General features: G+C 39.7%; 2 protein-coding genes across 2 annotated transcripts in view; both read right to left on the bottom strand.

Annotated features, from left to right (window-relative positions):
• Window positions 1–111: 111 nt before the first annotated feature.
• castor1 (cytosolic arginine sensor for mTORC1 subunit 1) lies at window positions 112–21552 on the bottom strand. Its single transcript, XM_044196717.1, has 9 exons — window positions 21205–21552; window positions 13363–13433; window positions 9423–9616; window positions 8760–8883; window positions 6600–6723; window positions 6009–6125; window positions 5466–5548; window positions 4531–4625; window positions 112–1323 (listed from the first exon to the last, which is right to left on the bottom strand). Exons 1-9 carry the CDS (start codon window positions 21315–21317, stop codon window positions 1252–1254), a joined length of 993 nt encoding a protein of 330 aa, XP_044052652.1. The 5' UTR covers window positions 21318–21552; the 3' UTR covers window positions 112–1251.
• Window positions 21553–22547: 995 nt separating this feature from the next.
• Window positions 22548–22759, bottom strand: part of nipsnap1 (nipsnap homolog 1 (C. elegans)) — a 9612-nt gene continuing 9400 nt past the window's right edge. Inside the window, exon 10 of the mRNA XM_044196565.1 lies at window positions 22548–22759. This exon is cut by the window's right edge and continues 535 nt beyond it. The gene's annotated coding sequence lies outside the window, so the exon portion shown is untranslated.

A 22759-nucleotide genomic window follows, 5' to 3' on the forward strand; every position in this document is an offset into this window, starting at 1 on the left:
TGCCTGTCATGACGTAGGCAATATTTGTTGGAACATGCAGTTGTGCTATGAGCCTGCATTTATGCCTTAAGAATTTAACTGGCTCATGCCAAGAAGTCAACAAAGAGTACCTATTTTCAATACTCTTTATTGAAAGAAGCAGCACAAATATTACAAATGTTTACACAATACATTTACTTCAAATTGTACAAAATGTAGTTGTACCAAAGAAAACATCTAGGGGATATTAGCTAAATTAAAAGTTTATTGTGCAAATAACAAAAAATAAGACGTAGTGTTATTGACCTTGGGTAATACTATGGTTAATACAAACAGAATGCTGGCACTCATAGATGGTCTTCTTGTTTATTGTGGGCAACAACGACCGCCTCATCAGCGTCATGATGGCTGATGATGGCTTCGACTATCTGTGAGTGCTGACATTCTATTCGTTTTGATCACACCCGATACAGTGCTGAAGATTGGGAGCTGTACGCGCTGTTATTTTTTCCACTATCTTAATACTGTGTTTAAGAAATGCTTGAGCCCTGTTGTCATAAAATACAAATTGTCAATTGCATGAAAATTATTGTAAGATTAACATTCTCACAACTGCCTTGCATTTCAAGCTTCACGCTTTCAGTTTCACAGAAAGGAAAACTGAAATTTTTGCGAATGGCCTTTGATTAAAAAAACCCTGGCAGTTTAGACACATGGCATTATGATATAAACATTACTGGAAGACTAAGATGTGTGTTCATAGCACTGGTGAAATGTATGTGAGTGTGTAGTGCTGTTTGCAGTAAAATAATATTATGAACAATTCAACTTACACCTGGAGATCTCAAGTTCTGTATTAGAGAGAAATATAGTCTATGTTCATATGTCTGACTTTGTGCTTATGAATTTGAATGTGAAAGTGTGTGTGTGTGTGTGTGTGTGTGTATCTGAATCTGTATGTGTATGTGTTTAGGAGTGATTGTGCATTTTCATGTGCACATGTGAGCTTGTGGGCCCCCTGGGACTCAGTGCATCCTGCCTTAGATAGGTAAGACAGGAGGCCTCACAGACAAACTGTGTGCACACCATAGAGAAATGCTTCTGGTGTTCATGGCAAGTTCGTAGTAGTTAATACTGCTGGCGATGCAGTTCTAGTCTAGGCACAGGGTTATCCTCCTTTCCTGCTGGCCTACCACCCCTGGCCACTGGATCTGGAGTGAGGGTCAGCACATTGAGCATCAGGATCCTTCAGCTCAGACGGGACTCCAGAAATCAACTAGCGGCTGGTTCTTTCCTCTGATGCTGGAGCATGCCTGTCACGCTCACTATGTCCTCCTCAGGGACCTTGAAAATAGTAGAGGAACGTTAAATTAGTATTAGTTGATTTTTTGGCCATTTAGGGGCAGCAGAACAAGCTGTAAAGACAACATTGACATATTTTCACTTCATAAAGTTGATATGGTGAACGTGTTAGCAAATAGTTGCCTATTTACACATCCAGCAGACATAGAACACCATTAGCATTCATTTGGAGATATACTTCCGGCCACCTGATTAAGTCAAATTTTCACTCTCCTTTTAAATCTGTTTTGGTCTCCATCAACTCCTGAGAAAAAAATGTGATTCGTTAGCTTCTAAATACTTCACTATGTTCACCAGTTACTTGCCAACTTTGTCTGGGGCTGGGCAGGTGGTGTACAGTAGGTTTATCAGAGCTTTCTCCCTGAAAACAGGTGCCTGTTGGGGCTGAATAGTCAGTTGACCCATTGTTAATATAAAAATATTGATTCGTGCAGCTTTAAAAGAAAAGGTAAAGTTGAGAACTACTGACTTGCTGTACCCCCCTGAAGCAAGTAAATCAGAATCAGAAATACTTTATTGATCCCAGAGGGGAAAGTCGTTCGTTACAGCTGCTCACTATCACGTCAATGCACACAGGAATAGAAGTACTAATAGAATAGAAATAGAAATAATAATAAAATAAGTTTGAAACGAGACAATTATTCCAGTAAGAAATAAGAGATGTGCAAATCAAAATACAATACACTATAATATAGCTAAGATAAATTAAGTACAAAAGTGGATATAAAGTATAAAAGCTAAAATAAGTGTAAACATGTCCTACCACCCAGCATGTGTATGATCAGGTGGAACAGCTATGTAGAGTTGGGTGTTGTCTGCATAACAATGAAAATTCAAGACCAAAAAGTAGTGGACCCAAAACTGAGCCGTGTGGCCCTCCGTATGGAATGTTCATTCTATGTAATGAGAAATTGTGGATTTAACTTTTTAAAGGCCACAATACATACCAATAATCATTTTTGTCAGAATGAGACAAGTGAAAAAAGATATGTAACATAATACAACCAAATATATAACCAAAGTAGGAAAAACGTGTCTAATGTAGGCCTGTGAAACCCTTGTGAAACCTGTGAAAGACTTTTGTGATTAAGGACTAAAGAAATGGTCTTTGTTAGAACTGAATGTGAACTGTTTTTCACAAATTCTTCAAACTTACACACTCCAACCAATAAAATACAGATTTCTAAGTGCCAAAATTTCATTATTAAAATAAATGTAATTCCATTCTGTGTAAATGGAACAATATCTACCACATACAGCAGAAATTCATTGACGTTAACTGGAATTTCCCTTAGACTTTATTGAAGATAAAATGATTCTGACTAATTCACTGAAATGAGCCAGACAGTGACCTCCCATCATCTCATATGCACATGTTCTTTCACATGTTCTAGTGACGTAGCTTTGTTCTATTCCATGTTAGGAAATGTCCTCAACTATTTCTGTTATTGTGTCTACTCGACCAAGAGCTTTCTAAATGACTTCCGTCCTTTTCATTCTTCCTCTTTACAAAAATGTAGCTGTGCCGACTTTTCCGAAAAAAAAAAAGAAGTATGGATTATGAAAAGGTTAACCACAAACCTACAGAATAACAATTGAATAGGCCATAAAACAGGCTGATATTATTATCCATCATTACCAACTATAGAGTCAAAAACCCAGATTTTCCAATCTGAAAGTTGTATTTCAAAATTCTGTGTTTGACGGTGTGTTTGTTCGGTGTGTTTGAATTTTGTTTTTTGTTTTTGGATTACAAGTGTAATCATACCACAAATTATACAACCCATTTTTCTCTTACAGTTTCTGATGACATTAAATAGACTTAAACCATTGCTACTGATTAAGAGGATCTAATGTATACCTATAAGATTTTCAACCTACCAACACCTAAAGCTATATCACTGCAGAGATAATCTCCCCTGATTGCATATATTTACCAGGCAACAAGAAATTTCTGTGTGGGTACACGAGCAAAAGCCACTGATCTCACAGCTAGTAACGTTTTTGTCAATGGAATTTGCTATTATTAGGTCGGTCTGTGGTTCTAATCCCACTCAGGTTCCTGTAATTATAGAATTTCATTACAATGACCAAGTGCAATGTCCTTCTATGACTAAACACTTTCTGGTTATGTTAAGCTCAGTGACATGCTAGACTGCATAATACAACTATGAATGTAAGTTACACTCTCATTTCAGAAACATTCTGAAGGTAGGAGTGTAAAAAGTACCATTGAATACCAATTTCATGAATACTTTGCATTTTGATGCAAAGAGTAGGGCGAGCAGAAAGATATTCATTTCTATTAATGAAGTAATAGGAGACACATAACGTTAATTATCACCGGTGCACACTCGCTACCGAAGAGTTTTATAGTTCACTACATTTAACCTAATTTGTTTTGGGCAAACCCTTCACACTAACCCACAAATGTTAAGGGTTAGGGTATAGTGACTAGAAAGAGACAGTCATATAATATTACGACTTTTAGGGCTATAGGGCTTTGAGAGATCAGTCTACAGAAATGGTCAAAGAGTCAAGGTGAAATCAAGCCACAGAAACCACAAAACAGTCTATGCAACCCAGGTATGCTTATAAATAATGATCCATCACATTGATGTAGGAGGGAAATGGTGACAGACATTCTACGATAAGTTTCTGGGTAACGAAAAACAAATGACCCAGATAAACTTTTCTTTGAAATTTTCAAGATAATACAGATGGCATTGCTGACTAAGTTGATAGACAGACACAGATGCAAAACCACAGTGTGGTAAATGGGAAAACAACATCAAAATTGAGATCAGAAAACCATGCAGAAACTGTGTGGAGTTTCAGCATCATATATATGTTACACCACAAAAAACACTGTTTAACATCGATATACTAAGAGTTAATTTAAATGCAGTGCAATAATTTTATAATTGCTAATGAACAAATACATATTTATACTATCAACCGCCTTAAGCATTCCTTATGATTAAACCTCACGGGAATGCTGTTTAATGTGACAAATCCTTTGTCTTTATGGTCTACATCTCCCACAAACAAGTACCGAACCTGAAACCTTTCAATATCTGAGCTAAGAGTAATCATTTTGTGAGTCACGAATGTATTGAGTTTCAAGTTTTGAGTTCCATGACAACAATGGTGGTGGCCTAACTAATGACGTGAAGATGTTTGACTCACCAGAGCGTGGTCGAAGCTGAAGGTGCTTATGTAATAGGCAGAGATGTCGCTGTCAGACAGAGGCTGGGATATCTGGGCAACTATACCACATTCATCTAAAAAACATACAGAGAGGGGAGGAGAAACACACACTATCACAATCATTAATAGTTATTAAGCCAAATTTAAGATCTTTAATTGCATAAAAATTTAACCAGATGTTAACATAAAATCTTACAGATTTCCAATTGTTGCCATTTTGTAATAAGTCTATTCTATATTCTGTATTAATTTAAACTTACTACAGACCGCAAGTACCAGAAATGTAAGAGAAAAACACTAGACAATAGAACTGACACCACTGATGGTCCCATTCACATATTTTGGCAAAACAACCCAATTTCTTACATAGTTTCCACCTCAACTGTGAAAACAATAAATAATTAAATCACAGAAAGTAAAACAACACATTTAACACCAATTTAAAAGCCCATCTGTGTCAACATTAAAAGGCAGAATAAGTAGGATTTTCCAAAAAAAATGATCCACTGATGATCCACTAGAAGTGGGTGGCGGTGTCTGTATCTGCAGAGACCCTGCCCTCTGCCTGTATCTTCCTAGTTTGCTGTGTTTGGGACGTTTCTGGGCGTCAACCTTTGGGCAGTGGTGTGTAGCCCCCAGCCAATAACAGCGCGCAGGCTGTGAGATCGGGACTCTATAAAAACGTAGTGAGCAGGTTACAATCAGAAAATAACGTTTTCTCTGATTCGCTGCTTTGTTCTCTCTAACGCCGCTCCCTCTCTTCATTCATTCTCTAGCTCTCTCGCTCGCTCTTAGCTGGGGAGGAGGGGCCAACTTTGAATCGTGTGTTTCCAAACACCAAGCGACAAATCCTACTTAGTGTATATACAGTAAATGACTACATTTTTAGGTATTTAAAAAGGGAGTGGCCTTACCAAAGCCCAGTGGTTGTCCCCCTATACGAACCATTCTCCACAGCTCCCCGGAGGAGCTGGTGAAGAGAAGATCAGCCGGAAACCTAGAGCACAAAGATCAAGCACTGATTTCTACCAAGCAACCAAGTGTAAACACACACAAGACCATTTCAGAGATGGGCAGGGGAATAACCTTCTCTAGCAATCGCCAGATAAAAGTTTGCAAATACAGACACTGCAACACCACAATCCCCACAAAGCAATGACAAAAAAGGGCAACAATGAAGTAAACTGCTGCGAGGAGGCCTGCATTAAAATTTTAATATTTAAATAATGTATGCAGTTGTCAAACAACATCAAAATTAACCTTTTACTATCTTTATTAACCCAAAGCAGCACTCACTTCACTTGCTGACAGTGTGGAAATCATTACATTAAAACTGCTGGATGCTGTTTATTTGTTTGTTGCTGCTCCACTGTTTGTGCCATTCCAGCGTTTTAATGGAGTACAAGTGCACATTTTTATGGTGGACTGGGTCAGTGTAAAGAATTAAGAACCCTTACTGTCTCTGAGCCTCAGTGTCCATCACCAGTGAGATGTAGCCATCAATGAGGGAGAAGGAGAAGAACTTGACACAGTCCAAGTCCTGGCTGGGAGGCGACTGTGCATCTTCTTGGGGACTAAAGAGGAAGAGACACGTTCGGTGGAGACATTAGAGAGGCAAAGGTAGTCAGCAGCATTGATTTAAAAGAGGTCATTTACATTATGCTAATACATACAAGTCACAAAATTAAATAATTGTCAAGAACAGACAAAGACAAAGTCACAGACAGAACAGTTATTCAAAAACATGATGATTTTGCAATTTTGGTAATCTAGGTGAACTTCTTATTAGTGTTTCTCCCTCACAGGGTTTGTAAGTTTAACTTTTTGGATTAAAAAGAAAACATATACAAAATAATGCAAACACTAAACCTCTATGTTTACAATATCTGGGTTTGACAAATAGTCTGCGATTCTCATGTTTTCAGAAATCATGTTAATGCAAACTTGCAATAATCACAACCCAGTGAGCTGATTTCTAGTTTGCATTGTGTGCTGCCACCCTGTGTTGTACAGACGTACTGCAACGGTGTGAGCAAGTGGCACCTCACCTGCTGGAGTAAAAGAGGACGTCGATGAGCGTGGTGGCGATGGACGGCAGTGTGTCCGGGTCCAGAGACATGACACAGAACTGGTTCTGGGGAATCAGCACCGGGTGAACTGTAGGCTGCATGGCTGGAAGAGCAAGGACAGTGTTGGTTTGTAAGAATAGCTGAACTAGCAGTGTTTAATCACATAAAAGCATAAACAACAGAGGTACTGTGCATATTCTTTAACACTAGATCTTTCTTATATTTTTCTATTGAATAAAATACCTTTTGAGACAATTTCTATAAATGCATTTTCACTTTAAAATACATACTTCTTAGAGCAGGTGAAGATCCTCCTATTCTCTGACGTGTACTGCATTTCTGTCTCAAGTGAGTGTACTTTTAACTCATAAGAATAGAGTTAGTCCAAAAAAGGCCAGAGGCGTTGTTGTAGTTTCAAACTTTCGGTTTTACTGATGATGGTTTTAAAGTTAAGCAGAAAGCTTGAAACTTTTTTGGAGTAAATCTACTCTTATACTTTTTAAATATCAGTGGATCTCCTGGCATTTTAACTCATTAATCAGTTTATACTTTGTAGTTTTACAAAGTTCTTTTTAAAGAGCATTTTGTGGTTGCATTTGGTTACAAGCCGAAACACAGCTTAAAAATGCCCGTCTTCGCCTAGGGGTTTTAAAGTTTGACACTGTCGCCTCCACGGCAGACAAAAACGAGACAACTGCGCCAAACTTTTTTTAGTGATATATTTGTTTACATTTTGGCAAATTGGCACATATGCATGGAATATTCAGTTACAGAAACAGAGTACTTTCAGTAGTTATTTCTGTATGTTCAAGCCCATTTATTTCTGACATTAATCAAACTCTGTGTGCCATTATGAAGGATGAAAGGAAATATGTATTTATAGCAAGAGGAACCTGCTGTTCAAGGACTGGCGGAAAGTTTGTCTCAAATTCTGTGTAAAATGCAAATCCACAAGAGTAGAACTGAGATCCACAAATGCATTTCGATGCACAAATAAAAACTGGATTGACAAATGCTCTGTTCGAAAGTTGTAAATGTTAGGAAGATATTCCCAAATGCTTTTCCTTTTTTTTTGTAAATTAATTTAATGTATTCACAGATATATATATTTTTTTTATTTGTGGAATTTGCTTGTGTATTTGCAGATCCGTTTTATATTTGCAAAATATTTTTTGTGAGTTTACAAATCTCCATATCTGCAAAACAAAACAGCAGAGCTGGAGGGTGAAAAGTTTCCAAACTAGTCGATTTGAAAAAACGTGTTTTTCTTTAGATGTTGGCACAAAGCCGACATCTTACAGATTCAAAGATATAAAAAGGTTGTGAAAAGGTGGACACATCGTACAGCATGTCCTGCCCTCATCGTACAGCATGTCCTGTACTTCACGGTGACATAAAAATAACTTTCTCTAAAGGACACAATAATTCAGTGAAGTTCAAATGTTCCTTTATGTTTGAAACCTTGTGCGTTTGCATTGGTTCATTGTATAATGTCATATACTGTAATGTTTGTTCAAGTCAAACATGACTTTGTTAAGCACAACAGGTGTCCTTGAACAGCGGGTTCCTCTTGCTATAAAAACATGTTTCATTTATGTGTGATCGCCTTACATTCACATTTGAGCTGTGTAGAGTTACAGAGCTGTTATTCGAACCTAAGTAGGCAAAGTGCCAGAGCAACTTCTACAGAAAAATGACTCACACTCTTTCTCAAACACAACACCAGCCTCTAAAACGGCCAGATTATTTACAGTGTACACTTTACTGTATGTGTGACAAGTTTCTCAAGTAAGTTTTTAGACTAGTCTTCTAAAGAGCTGTTTTTACACTTTCCCTTGATTAGTTTTCAATATAAGTAATCTTACTTCTGTGTAAGTAATATTTAAGCCATGAAACAATAATTCTACCTGAGTTACTCCTTTAATCCCAGAGAAAAAGCAATGATGTATGGTTCACTGTCTGATTTGTGACCTGTGACCATGTTTTAAGATCACTTTCTATGTGTTGAGTAAGTCTTTACACTTTGTACACAGAACCTGAGGGTGGTGCTAGAGGATCTTAGCTTCACCCTCTTGAGAAGAGCTTGATCGATACCTGAGATGTAAGTGAATTCATACTGAGCAGAACTTTGGCCTCTACCTTCTTTGCCGTTCTTCTGGAGGCCATTGGAAACATCCTGACAGCGCATGGGGACAGACTCTCCTCCCTCCTCCTTGTAGATATTGAACTCCTCATCCAGAGTGCTGATGACGACAGGCAGGATCTATCTCTTTCACCTACACAGATGAGGAACATAAATATTGATGTCGGATGTCGGTCAACATTCTGTTTATGTATATGTATATATATATATAACACTGGCTGACTTTAAGGGAATACTCGACCATTAATATACTTGCTGACACAAACGTCTGTCAAGGTGTCATCTATTTTTGCCCACATAACACTTTCACACGTAATACATCAACTAACTTTTTAGTGCCCTCAGCTGTGTCGGAAATTAATTCCCTAGCTGCAAAATTGGTGAATGGGCAAAATGCAGACACTGTGGCTTCTTTTGTCTGGCAGAGATCAGTAGGTGAAAGGCTGCACTGCGAGATTAGAGGTCTTGGGGTTTTGTACATTTAGAGAGTTTGAAAAATTGCTTCAGACGTCTCTAAATTATACAACAAGAACAGCTTAGAGTGCCTCTTTAATTTTAACAAGACTTACTTGTGAGCGCTGATTAGACTGAAGTGGAATAAAGATGCGCAAAAGCTAAAAAAGTAAAAAAGTAAAAAGACTAAAGGAGATGGGACTCACCAGGATAAAGTCAGTCTGATAAGTGGAGAGCATGAAGACAGAGACATGCTGCTGGGCCAGAGGGGCGATGACCGACTTGGCAATCTTGGTCACGCCAACAGCCTGTGAGCTGCTGGAGGCGTTGCCATTGGAGACCACGTTGAGCGGCAGCCAGATAGAGCTTTCCACTTTGAGATGCTCTGATGGCTGGAGCTCTGAGTGGGGTCAAGAAGAGAAAAGTTGGTCAGTGAGTCAGTGGGCATACGTAGAGTGTGCATGACTTCATGCTAATGTATTATAGTTATTATGCCCAGTTAGCAGTGATTTGGTTATTTGCAGGTCAAAAGATGCGTAGATAAAAACCAGGCTGAATTTGATTTGATTTGATTCTAATGTACAGCAGGTCCTGACTACACATTAAAATATAGTCATTTAAATGCTGTTTTAAAGGGGCACTCCACCCCCATCTTTCACACATAGAGGTCAGTTTACTTGTGATAGAAAGCACTACTCAACCTGTGAAAATAGTTGCATAATCTTCTTTGGCTCTGGAGGGGGCTTTCTGAAGTCTGAGAAAAATAATTTTGTGTTAGGCTTAAGATGTCACATATCTGACAGAACACGTGCATTATAAACTGGGGGCATAGAGTTTGAAAGATGAGGACATTTAACAAGCAGGGAAGGTCTGATGAAATATGGAACTGGGTTGCATTGTGGTAAATGTAGGATGCAGAGTTTTTGGAACTTGTATCGACGATATCTCGGCCTTTACTCCACCAAGTTTGACAATTTGCTTTTTCAATCTGTCTCTCGCAAGTCCCCTATCTTTATGGAAGTGCAATACTGAAACACTTAGAGGCCTCGATGTCGTTTAACCTTCAAATGGTTTCAAATGGTTCAACTGGTTTTATTATTATTTTTAAACAAACCACAACTGCCGCACTAATAAGAAAACATAGATTTTCCCATGAGGAGGAGCTCTTTCTGCAGGTGCAAAACCTCCCAAATTGTGAGACTGATACAGTTATGTTGAGTACATTTGAAACTGGTAAACACAGGAGGATGGCAAAATACTTTACAAGATTAGTGAAAAATGACTTTGAGATCACCAATGCAAACACTGCCAGTATCAGCTTTAGCTCTGAATACTCACTTATAAGACAACAGAGCTCTAAAGAAGCCAAATCAGCAGTGCCAGAAATACAGTTCCATCTACGTTAAAATAAAATACTGCAGAATTATTCATTCTTATGTCTAGGGAAGCAGTCTTGAAAAAAAGCATGACAGCATATCCTAAACACAGCCAAACTGCACCAGTGAAAAGGAATAGCAGTCACAAGCTAAAACAAACCACAAGGAATGTGACAGATGTACTGAATAGAATCTATAGGGGACTGTCATGCGGCCAATATTTTTAGAAATATTGGCCGCATGAAGTGTTTAACTTAACTTCGCAACTTTATTGTATGTTATCGGTGATGTTCATGAACATAAAGATGATAGTAAGGAAATATGAGGCAGCTTTAAGCAACAACTTCCTCTTGTTTGCTGCGCAGTATAACGTACACACACTTCCTCTCCCCCACCTCGTCTCTTCCTTTGCCATGAAGACCTAAAACGTCCCTGCTATTTATACAGCACAGTAACTCAAGTAAAACTCGTGCAAACAGCACTTACACCACCACAACATACTTGGCAGTAGAGTGTGACCTGATACCAATGCATTAATGCATTCAGATGTGCAGCTCCTAGCAAGCGGTAAGGAAGGGTCAAAGTTCAAAACAGGTCGATCCCTTAGACGCAGCTGTAACAACCTGAGTCTCTACACCAAAATGGAAAAGCAGGGTATTTTACTCTTCATCCCAAAACAAAACGCGAGTGGAAGCTGGCAGCTACCTGGGAAACAGATGTCTATCCAGGAAGTAAACAAGAAGATGAAAGAAAGCGACACTGGGAGATGTGCACCCCAACCTTTTATGAGTGTCACGTAAATAACGGGTCTAAACGATGAATGCATTAATAGCTTCCTAGCTCTTCATACAGCGCTTGCCATGCACAACAGAGCGAAGAGCTTCTGTAACCGTCAGAGGAGGCACAAAACGTTTTGGTTATGGTTTCATTACGATTCAGCTAACTAAAAACGTTACCAAATGGTGTCTACCTCCTGCAGTGAAAACTCCTTTTTCTTTACTTCCCTTCAAAGAGCCACTGTTCTGGTTGGCATAATTTGTCACAGATGGCCCCTTGTGGCTTCACTACACCAGCTTTCACCTTAAAATAGAAGGAGAGCAAAGGAGACAGGGAGAGAAACAGAGCACCCGGAGGCGATATATGCCTTTAACAACTACATCTGTGTAAAAGGACCAGACAAAAATGGCTGGATGAGGAGTAGATGGGACTATAAACACACAGAGTTATACTGTTCACTCTGTCCCAAGAGTGTAGTCAGACAGAAGGGTAACGTTGTAGAGGAAAAACATTGATAGAGGGTTTAACCAACAAATATCTTAAGAATTTGTGAATCTATCCATTATCTTTTTGATTGGTCTAGGAATTGTTAAGTGTAAAAAACATTTTTTAAAAGTCAAAAATTGGTTACATTGTCTGACCAACCCTCAGAATACACAAACATATTCTATTCAAACTTATTTGAAAAGGAAAAAAGGAAATAATAGCTGACATTTACAATCAAAAATATTTGATAAATGACTCATTGATTAACTATAAAAATGGCAGGAATTAATCTTATTGATCACCCATCAAGCCCATCTCCAGCACACCCCAAAATATGTGGTGTTTTTGTGTGCTGACTTTTGCTTCCAAGACATTTTTATTTGTGAGAAATTTGACTGTACTTTTTCTTTCAAAATGCACTCAGGTCCTGAGTCCACATTATTAAATTAGGGGTTTTAACCAGGTTTTCAAGTGCAGCTTGAACTTCATATCCCAAAGAAAACTGTTTTTCTGTAAAGCTGCACCTTTGTAATTCGGAGGCGCCGAATAGCAGCAACAGCTAAACTGCGCACAGACAGCCCTCTCATGTTCACCAACCTTCTCTGTCTGTGATGCAAAGGGATGAGAGAGGCAACAGGTCTAACAACGCTGAGTCCAGTTGTTTTTTTTTTTGGATAGAACTCTCACTCATGTTAGATGTTAAAGAGAAATTTTACACTTTCTCACCAGTGAAATACCTAACACCAGAAGTTAATTTGGACAAATCTACAGACTGTTTTTGAGGAGAGTTCAAAAACTTGAACTCAAGCTTATTTAAGCTGACAAGACTTATTTTTGTATAGATACTGAGTCTTGTATAGCTTTATTTCCTAGAGTATATGGTCATATATATGTCCATCCGTCCTCGTGAGGTCTTTGAATGGAACAAGAAAGGAAGGAAGTAACATTGGACTGGTAAAACAACAAAGTCCTATGCTGTGGCCCAATTCAAGACTAAATACTAGTTACTAGCTAACCATGTTTTAAGGTTAGTGGTAGATTCATACAGAAAGTGACACAGTTTGCCTGATTTTTGGGAGTAGTGCTGTTGGACTCTGGAGGAGATTCTTGCAGCTGATAAATATTAAAACAAATAGACAATGGTGAGACAGCTCCATGAAGATTTAAGAAAACAAAAAATAAAAGTACCGGAATATTTTACTTTCTCTTTGTTAAAAGAGCACTCCAGCAATTTCAATAAGTCCGGGAACTCGACTTTGTGTAGCGCCCACGCCGAGATAACACTGGTGACATCATTAAGGTAACTTGTAGACTTGACAAAGCTCCTCCAGAGCCACAAAAGAAATAATACTACTGTTTTAACCAGCTGAATAGTACTCCCCATGACTAGTAAACTGATACTGATTGGTGGAATTCCCCTTTAAGTTTCCAAATTTGAAATTGGCAGTAACTTCCCTAAAAATTGTTTGGTTGACGTACATCAGTGCATGTCACAAGGGTGTTTTACCTTTGAATCCTTCTTCGTCGAGGACGACTGTGTAGTTCTCTGGTGTCTCCGTCAGACTGAAAAACTTACATCTGAAACAGGAGAGGAAGTACAGATGGAGAGAGGCATGCGGTTGGAAATTGAGAAAACATGAAAGGCAGGAGATAAGGTGGAAAGAGGAAGGAGAAAGAGAGTGGAAGTGGAGTGTTATTCATATGCAACCACCAAGGAGGTTCAGATTTTCATAATAATAGTTAGCAGGAAACAAGTAAATGGGGTTCTCCGAAATTCACACTGGTTTCAGGGCTAGCTGTCACTCAATTAGCACAAGCCCGAGCTCAGCATTATTCCAGCATCGCTCCTTTGTCTACAGCAAATGGTGGATAACACACAAAACTGGGGCACTGCTTCAGTTACCAACTGCTGCATTCAAGGAAAGACCAGGCAACACCACTCTAACTGTGATGATATGTGAGTTTCAGAATTGACAGGATTGTATATATATGCATCTGCTATAAAACTCAAGTTAATAACTTGCTGAAATATCTCTGCACTGGTCAGGTCTGCCTTTTGCAGGCTTTGAGTCGTCCACCTATCCACAATCTTTGAAAGTTACGTTTGCTGCCTTCTTCTACCTTGTTCTAAAAAAAGAGCCACTTTGGTTAAATATTTCAGACATATAAATAAGACAGTGCAGTTTTGCCAACTGATACAGCCCATTGGGGTTAAAGATTTACAAAAGAAAAGAAGCATCTGGCATCAAGTTATTGTTATTTGGGATCTCAGAACTGCTCTCTACAAGACTGAACCTTAAAATTCCTTGATAACAATTTTCTATACTTTCTCTCTCCGGTTTGGTATATGCATCTTGATCAGGCTTGATCAAGGGCTGTTGCCTGATCTGGCCACAGTGTTCAGTTCTATTGAATGTTGCCTTTGTGAAAAAAAAAGAAGTAAATTGGCCCATTGGATTTGGTACAGGTTGAGGAAAGAACAGGGTAGTGAAACCACATTTTCTTGGATCATCAGCTTTTGAGGCCAGTACATGACAAGTTTCTGGATGGGAGAAATTCCTCTTGTTCTACAGCTACAGAAATATCTGGTAAGTGTAACAGCAACAACAAGGAGACTGGGATAGAAGTGAATCATTAGGTAAGCAGTAGGCAGAGAGAACTGATTACTGTGTAACCGAGGAGTTGGACTTGCCCTGTAGCCTCTTGTTCACTGGGACATTAATGGCAACTTTGACAAGACAAACCTGTGTTCAATCTTCGCTGGCCATGGAGTCCAGACTTTCACTTTGAGCTTTCAATACACTCTCAACTCAAACTCCTGAGGGCTTCAAGGTTTAGACTGTTGTGGCCTTTTCACTTTCTGGGGAAGACTTCCCACAAGTGTCAAAACTCCAGGGATCCAAGGTTCTTGAAGTACAAGTCCTGTTTATTTTCATCACAGACAATGTTAGGTGACTGGGGTCCTTCCAAGACTTAAATGGGCATAAAATTCTCCTGGTTAAATCATGAGTATAAACGAGGAGCAACTGCATTAAGAAATATCTGGTTCTTTGATAAAAACTCAAACATACAAGCAGAAACATTTCATCACGGAGCTTAAAATTCTGTTGTGTGTGTTGCTAACGACAAGCTGAAGCAAAAGATTATACTTTGTAGAAACTTGATAAAACATTAAGTTTAGCTGGGTTCACTTTTGTATTCTGGGTGAATTTTAAATGAATTCTGCAACTATGGAGCCAATTGGGATAAACCTCTGGCAAGCTTCTTCTCCACAGCAACGGCGGCTGAAGCTCATTATTGTGTTGTATTAAAGTATTTAGAGCCATCCACCATACCAAACTGTGGAAAGAAAGCTGAGATAATTAAAACTGATGGCCTAACACTGAAAATATCATTGAAAGAAAACTTTCAAATTAGTTAGAATAGTTTTGACATTTTGAGAAATGCACTTATTCGATTTCTTATGGAGAGGTAGATGAGAAAATTGATACTACTCTCACGTCTGTCTGTTAAATAGGAAGCTGGAGCCACGAGACTATTAGCTTAGCTTAGCATATAGCCTGGAAGCAGAGGGAAGCAGCTAGCCTGGTTCTGTCTAAAATAAAAACCTCCAAACAGCATCTTTAAAGATCACTAATTAACATGTTTCATCTCAAATGGGTTGTAACGCATTATTACATATTTGATCTTCTCAGTAAAAAAAATGAATTCCCCCCTCAACATTGACCAACATTCACTGTACTGTAAATGTGCCAATGTCAGCCAAAAGGCTAACTTTATGTGTATCAATTCCCTGGTTAGATTGTTCTTCTCTATTTCATGTCAACTTTAATATTTAGGCAGATAAAATAAAGTGCTGCATAAGCATCAAGCCAAGTGCAGCTACAAAAACAATTGCTTTTAACTTTTCTTTGGGCATACATCTCAGTAGAGCAACAAAGCTTGAAAGGTGATGTCCATTAATAGCTGGGTACAAAAAGATATTAGATACAAAATACCACCTGCTTTATGGCTCAAAGCAGCCAAAAGAAAGCCTTTGCCCTTCAGAAGCTTTGTTATTCAGTTAGTAAGGCTTTTTGATTTTTGGTAAAGATATGAGATTTGAATCCCTAAAAAGGGAAGTGTTACACAATCCTGTTTTCTTAACGTTAACATGTCACTGGAGATACACCTTCCTCTTCCTCTGCTTATTATCAGTCAGCTGAGGCTATTACAGTAGAGGCCTGCGTGAGACTGCCAAACTCCTGACTCAGCAAAAAAAGTAATCCCTGCCATGAGATGGGACAATCACCCCACAGAGAGACAAAGAGAGAGATAGAGAGAGAACACTGTAACACTAACTACCAGCTGTGTTAGCAAGCTCAGCCAGCCCATTGTGTTAAAATACCCCCCTCATTTCCTGTTGACCCTTCCCCAGCGTGCAGTTTCCTACAGGTTGTACCTCTATACATATGTACATTACTCTGCACTTTAACTTCTGGTTAGATGCTAAACTGCATTTCGTTGTCTCAGTATTTGTATTCTGTGCAATAACAATAAAGTTGAATCTAATCTAAAACGTAGTGCATGCCAAGCAAGTAAGAATGATCAAGTGTGGAGCTTTATCACATGTGGTGTGTTTTTGGAGAAGACAACAAAGGCTCTTATATTACACCTGCAAGGCAGCCAGACCTCAGCAATGCATTGGTTGTGTGTTGTCAAGTTTCCTGTTTGTAAAGTACAGTTAAGACAGATAAGAAGCCTCACCTAAGCTGCATTACATAATACCGACAAGCAGACAAGAAAATGTATTTGCCTAACATTGTTTTTACAATCACTATTCAATCCTCTTCATTACTATCACAGACTAACAAGGTTTCCCCCAGAAAACTTGTTAGGCCTTGTTAGGCCTCTAAGGGGCGGGGGCAAAAAATGAATGAATGAAAACTGCTGAATATTAGTTTATGCCAGAGATTCACGCAAGTTCAGATTATTCTGTATTCTTTCCTGAGAATTAAAAGTAAAATTAAAAGTATTTAACATAAAAATGCTGTTGCAGTGTACTTATTATTTTGTTATTTTCCTTCTTTAAAAGTCACCCGAATACAGGAAACTCAAACTTTTGTGGGGGAGGACACGCAGACCCCCGGCTCCCTATTTTTGAGGTCTCAAGGGTGACAAGTATGGCGTCAAGTAGAACGTCACTCTACCCATAATGAGGGTAAAGAACACTAATCTCAGACAATGGAGGGTGATAAGGACAAGATCCCTTTTTTTTTTTTGTTTCGGGACTGTTATGTTTTTGTGTTTATTCAATCTGAACATGCTTCTTTAGTTTACAACGTGTGTATCAAAGGTGGTTTAGCGATAAGCTGCCAGTACGCTTCTTGTCAGATGGTTGCTGGTGGTGATGGTAGCTTCAGAAACGTCCTCCCCCCACACGGGGCAGTGTCTGACAATTTCTGTAACTTTCTGAAACCAATGATCCGGCATTCACACCCACCTCACGCCCTGATTGGCCAGATCTGAGGAGGGGAGAAAGGAGCCAGGGTTTGAACTTCTCACTCTAGCTCTCTTTTTTTCCATTATTGACACTTTTCATGTCAACAACCGAGTGTAACACTATCAACGTCTTCCAAGAGAGACTGTCTTAAAATGTGCGCCGTTATCCCCATATTTAAATATCTCCCCCCTCTCTATGACGGCCGGGTCTTCACTCTGCCTTCTAGTGTGGCTGTTCGGAACAATTCTAAACACTTTTGATTTCCGACAGGGTCGGACAACACATCGTCCAAAAAAAAGTCTGTAATCATTGCTTTTGCATCACAATGAGCAGTTGATTAATAATTGGTCAATTGAAAGAAGATACATCTACAACAATTTTGATAGATTATTTGTGTAATTTGTCAATGAGAATCATTTCAGTTTCTCTAATCTCGTTTCTAATCTTCTAATGTGAAAATTTGCAGCTTTTCTTGGTTTTATATCACTGCAATCTGAATATTTGTTTTGGTTAATTTGGGCTGTAGGAACTTTTTTCACCATTTTCAGACATTTCATAGACTCAGTGATAACTCAACTTATCAAACATGTTTGTACAGCACTCTGTAACAATGCCACATAGCCTGTGTGTGATCACCGGTGGTAATGAGTTCATTCTATTGAGGCATGAAGGAACATGAAGAGGAGGAGACAGAAAATAACCAAAAGAGATGAGGAAGCAACAGAGCGGCCGAGTGGGGAAGATGAAAAACCAAGCACACAAGAGTCCGGACTTTGATCCAGCTGCACAAAGCAATGGGTGGTAGTGGCGGTGAGGGAGTGAGGGTTGGTGGTGGTGGGGTTTCTGCAACTGATGCTCCAGCTGAGGAAACGTGATAAGAGTGGAGCAAACCGATGTCGTTGAAGTGTGAGGAGCTAGCCTCGAGCTATCTCAGGGCCATCGTCAGTGGACGGCCAAGCTGTCTGCTACCTTCACAGCCTCCAACAAACCGATCTATAGTGTTCTCACGGGGTCCTCTTTTTTCAGAACAATGGGGAATGTTTTTTTCTAGAAATCCCTGCTTGTTATTAGAGGGAGGGGGGGGGGCTTGTGTAAACGAGTGGAGCGAGAGCCCCAACCTTGACAGACCACTGAAGCAGACAAGTGGAAAACTCCCCACTGGGTTTCTGGCTCAGCTGAGGCATTGTTCCAACCCATGCTCTCGTTAGCGAGCCGCCGAGGAGAAGAAAGGAGGACTGTATGGAGCCTGCAGGGCTGCATCCACAGTACAGTAAGGCCGATATGTTGGGCTGATACCGGCCTTTGATTATTACCATACCCGTAAACTCCAAACAACAACTAAGGATAATACAAGACTACAAACTGACAGCTTGCAAGGCCATGGTCCAAATTTCTTTTGCCCATCGTGGGAGGATTCATTCACATCCTTCGGTGGAAGAATGCATGAAGATACACACACACACATTCCCACACTAACCTATAATCAATACCACACTGCATGCACCCAGTATTCAACTTAACCCACTTATTCGTGGCCCGAACCTCATACTAAACCCAGGATCTGACCTCAAATGTCCTCACTTTTGACTTTTCTCATATCTTCACTCTCCTGATGACATGTAGTCTCAATAACTAGAAACATAGCTGACCTTCACAGATTAACAGTGTCACTGAAAGTAGGCATGCTGTGCCTCATCAAATAACCGTTCTTATTTCCAGACAAGGCAAAGTCTCTGACTACTTTCATCATCTGCACAACAGGTGGCTTTTTTCAAGATTAGTTTTTGGGCTTTTTGCCTTTAGTTGATAGGAACAGCTGAAGAGGGGCAGGGAATGTGGGGGAGAGAGAAGATGCCATGCAACAAAGGGCTGGATTCGAACCCAGGAAGCTGCGTTAAGGACTCAGCCTTGTACGTGGTGCGTGCGCTCTATCAGGTGAGCTACACCGGGGCCCACCGCAGGTGTCATAATGCCTCAGTTGTGTTGGATGATGTTGGAGAAAACTCTACATTCTCACAATTTGGGTCTGGCTCCTAGAAGCGATTACCTCCTTAAAATTCTGCTCAGGACTGCTTTCAAATCACTTTGCGCGCATTCTTTGGTAGTTGTTCTCTAATGAATAGCAGGGGCCTGAAAGAGGGAGATGGCTAAAACCAACCGAGGCAATCGGGCTTGTGTTTGCTCCACGATTGTTTTGTTTTGAGTTGCCATGAACTCAGTCTTCTCCGCCACTCCCCCGATCTGCATTGTCTATAGCTTGACCAGAGGGGGAAAAAAAATAACAAATAAAAACAACCCCCGCTACAGAAAAACAACAGGAAAAACGAGACAAAACACATCCATATCACAGTATAATGACATAACTCCAAAGCATGCACAACAAAACACTGAAAAACAGACAGGCCAGCTAATCCAAGGAAGTGCCGCCTGCCTTCTGGTTCATTCTGGGCTCAGCCTACTTTGTTTTTTTCCAGACCCCGAATGCCTCACAGAGCCTGTTCAAATGAAAATGTAGGCTCACACTTAAATACAAATAGTAATAAATAGAAATAAAATAAAATACAGACTGTAAATCTGGAAGCAGTTTATGATCATTTACAATTACTCATTACAAACCTGTTGGCCTGTATCTTGGAAATACTGACGCAATTACAGTACATATGTGTACTATTCACAGTGACTAGTTATTTACTTTGTATTGTAGTTTCCAAGGTGGCACAAGTCATCATGACACAGTGTGTCTGGTATGGACATGTCAAAACCTACTGTATCGCCTAATACTCCGAGACAAATGAGTGCTGATGGGTGCAGCTAGGCGTGAACAGATGTGAAGCGTTTGACAGACAAATATACAAGATTTAAATCTCATTCACAGTTAGGAAATGGACAAGTGTTTTCCAGGATCCACTCATGCAGGCACGAGCTGGTCGTGTTGCCTTGTAAACTGATTATTAAAGGGCTGTTTAATTGCTGATACTCATAGGATGCTTCCGATAAGCAAATCCTTGAGGACAGTGTGATATCTATACAGTGTGATATACAGAAGTCACAGAGCACAAAGGCGATCAGAGGAGGGAAATCTTGACATTTGCTCACAACTTCTTTGTAACTTGACATGAGAACAGTAGCTGAGCCACTGCCTGGCCTATATCATGGGCGGCTTGAAGACAGATGTTGAACACTTCTTCTAGCCATGCATATGTGGGTCAGCCAGAGCAATAAACAATTACATAACAATGAGAGGATATCCAGGGATTAACTGAACACTGGTACTTTTGCCAACATGAGATCCGGACAACTTGCAAACTGGATGGATGATTTGGGGTAAAGGAGGTCAAGTGGCCTGAGCTGGAGAAACAAGATCCTACCAAAATACAGTGGAGGGGCACAGCATGCTTTTTAAAAAGTTGGATCAATGCTGGTCCTGTGTTCAGTAGAGCCAGCATGCATTCTACAGAACTGCAAAATAAATTCATGTTAATACATGAGAATGCACAGCGTTAACTAAACTGCTGCAGGGTTTTGCGCAAATATAACGTAGACAAGTAGGAAACATAATGGATGCAATCATATCTCCATTGTAAGAATACATTCCTAAAATAATTTATTATGGCTGATGCGCAGTTTTCCTAACGTTAAATATCTGTCATAAACTGCTGTTTTTTTTGCCTACAGCTAAATGCACTGCAGTATATCATTCATGGAGGCAGAGCAGGGCATGCACAGGCAAATAACCCAATGGCTCTGCCTCCCAGTGAATGAAGAGGCGATGTAGGTTATCTCATATATCCGTAATTTACTGGATTACCAGGCTGACTCACACCGAAGCGACACAAACATCTGACCCCGATCAATGAGTCTTCTTACCGTGTCCTATTCCGGAGAAATATCAGCTTAATCAGGGGGTGTGTGAAATTCACCAGCCCATTCTTGGATATGCTGGTGACCCGTAGCCTGTGGTCCAATATGTGCAAGTCCATATTGTCGGTTGCGAGCAGTCCAGTATCCTCCGTGTGTGCATGTGGCGGATGAAACGCCTTCCTAGCAGAGTGATATCATTCAAATGTTAAATATAGGACTGGGTGATGAGCATTACCGACGAATAAAGCCACCACGTCCCGCTGTGCTGGCCTCACAAGACGAAAAACATCCGACGCAATCCGACTCCAGCCCCGCTGAACTACTGTATATTCAAATAAAAGGGACAGCCTCAGGAAGGACACGCCCCCTCCTCTTAAAGCTACAGCTTTGAGATGTTAAATGGCTCGCGCATGCAGATGGAGCTCAAGTGGGACGGTGCAAGCAGAAACTGAAGTTCCGGTTTAGCGATTTTTGGCCTAAAAAATTAAAGCACGGAAAGTACTTTTAACAGTGTGACACACCTGTGTCTACATGTAAATGTGTGGACTTTTGTGTTCCTTTGGTCTGAATCTGTTTTTCATGGTTTAAGCTAGACCCTTTAACTGTAAGGGCAATCTTAAAGAAAATCATTTATCTAGACTCTAATGGAAATCTTAAAGGAAGTTGACATTTTTTTTGGGGAAAAAAAAATAAATATAAAAACGACAAGCTGTGGTTTAACAGGGGTAGTTGTGTGCCAGACTATTTCTTGGTTGAGAACAGAGGCTTCGCTGGTTGCAAGAAATAGTCCGGCACATAACCCCATGTAAGTGTTGTTTTTACACTTTGGTTTTTGTACGGATTAAACACACGAGATACAAAATGTTAATCAGTCACCTTCAGAGATGCTTGTAGGCAACTTTTATTACCTGAAACAGCCAAGCAAGCTGTCCCCCCTTTATGCAAAGCTATGCTAACCAGTTGCAGCTTCATATATACAGATATGAGAGTGGTATAGATCTTTTCATCTAACCCTCAATAAGACAGCGAAAAAGCAGATTTCCCAAAATATTGAACTATTCCTTTAATGCTAAAGCATACAATATTTTAGGCTGCTGATACACCTATTTTGCTTGTGATCCCTTAATATGAAGCAGCAGCTACTTGTGACTCCTCGTCACAGGGTCACATATCTTTGAGCTGTGAACAGTTCAGTCAAAGAGGATTTTTTCTTTATTAGATTATTTCTTTTGAATATTTTTTTTAGGCAGAAGAGTTAAAACTATACAGTATTTCTTGACTGACTACAACTCCCAAGCTCCAGATTTCTCTTCAAACATTCTTTGTATTACAATGACCACACTGCTGTGTGCTAGTCAACTTTTATTTTGAAAATACCGACCACTTCATACTAGAAGTTAAACATTTGCTCCTGGTAGGCTCTTTACACAAACTACTGTAAATTTTAATCGGCGAAATGATCAGCTATATTAATAATTGAGGTAGTCTGGAAAGTTTAATTTATCAAACATGTGTTTCACAGTCACAGCTGTGAAGCTCAGTCTGATCTCATTCAGTGTGA

Source organism: Siniperca chuatsi, linkage group LG5, assembly GCF_020085105.1.
Source record: "Siniperca chuatsi isolate FFG_IHB_CAS linkage group LG5, ASM2008510v1, whole genome shotgun sequence".
Taxonomy (NCBI): Eukaryota; Metazoa; Chordata; class Actinopteri; order Centrarchiformes; family Sinipercidae; genus Siniperca; species Siniperca chuatsi.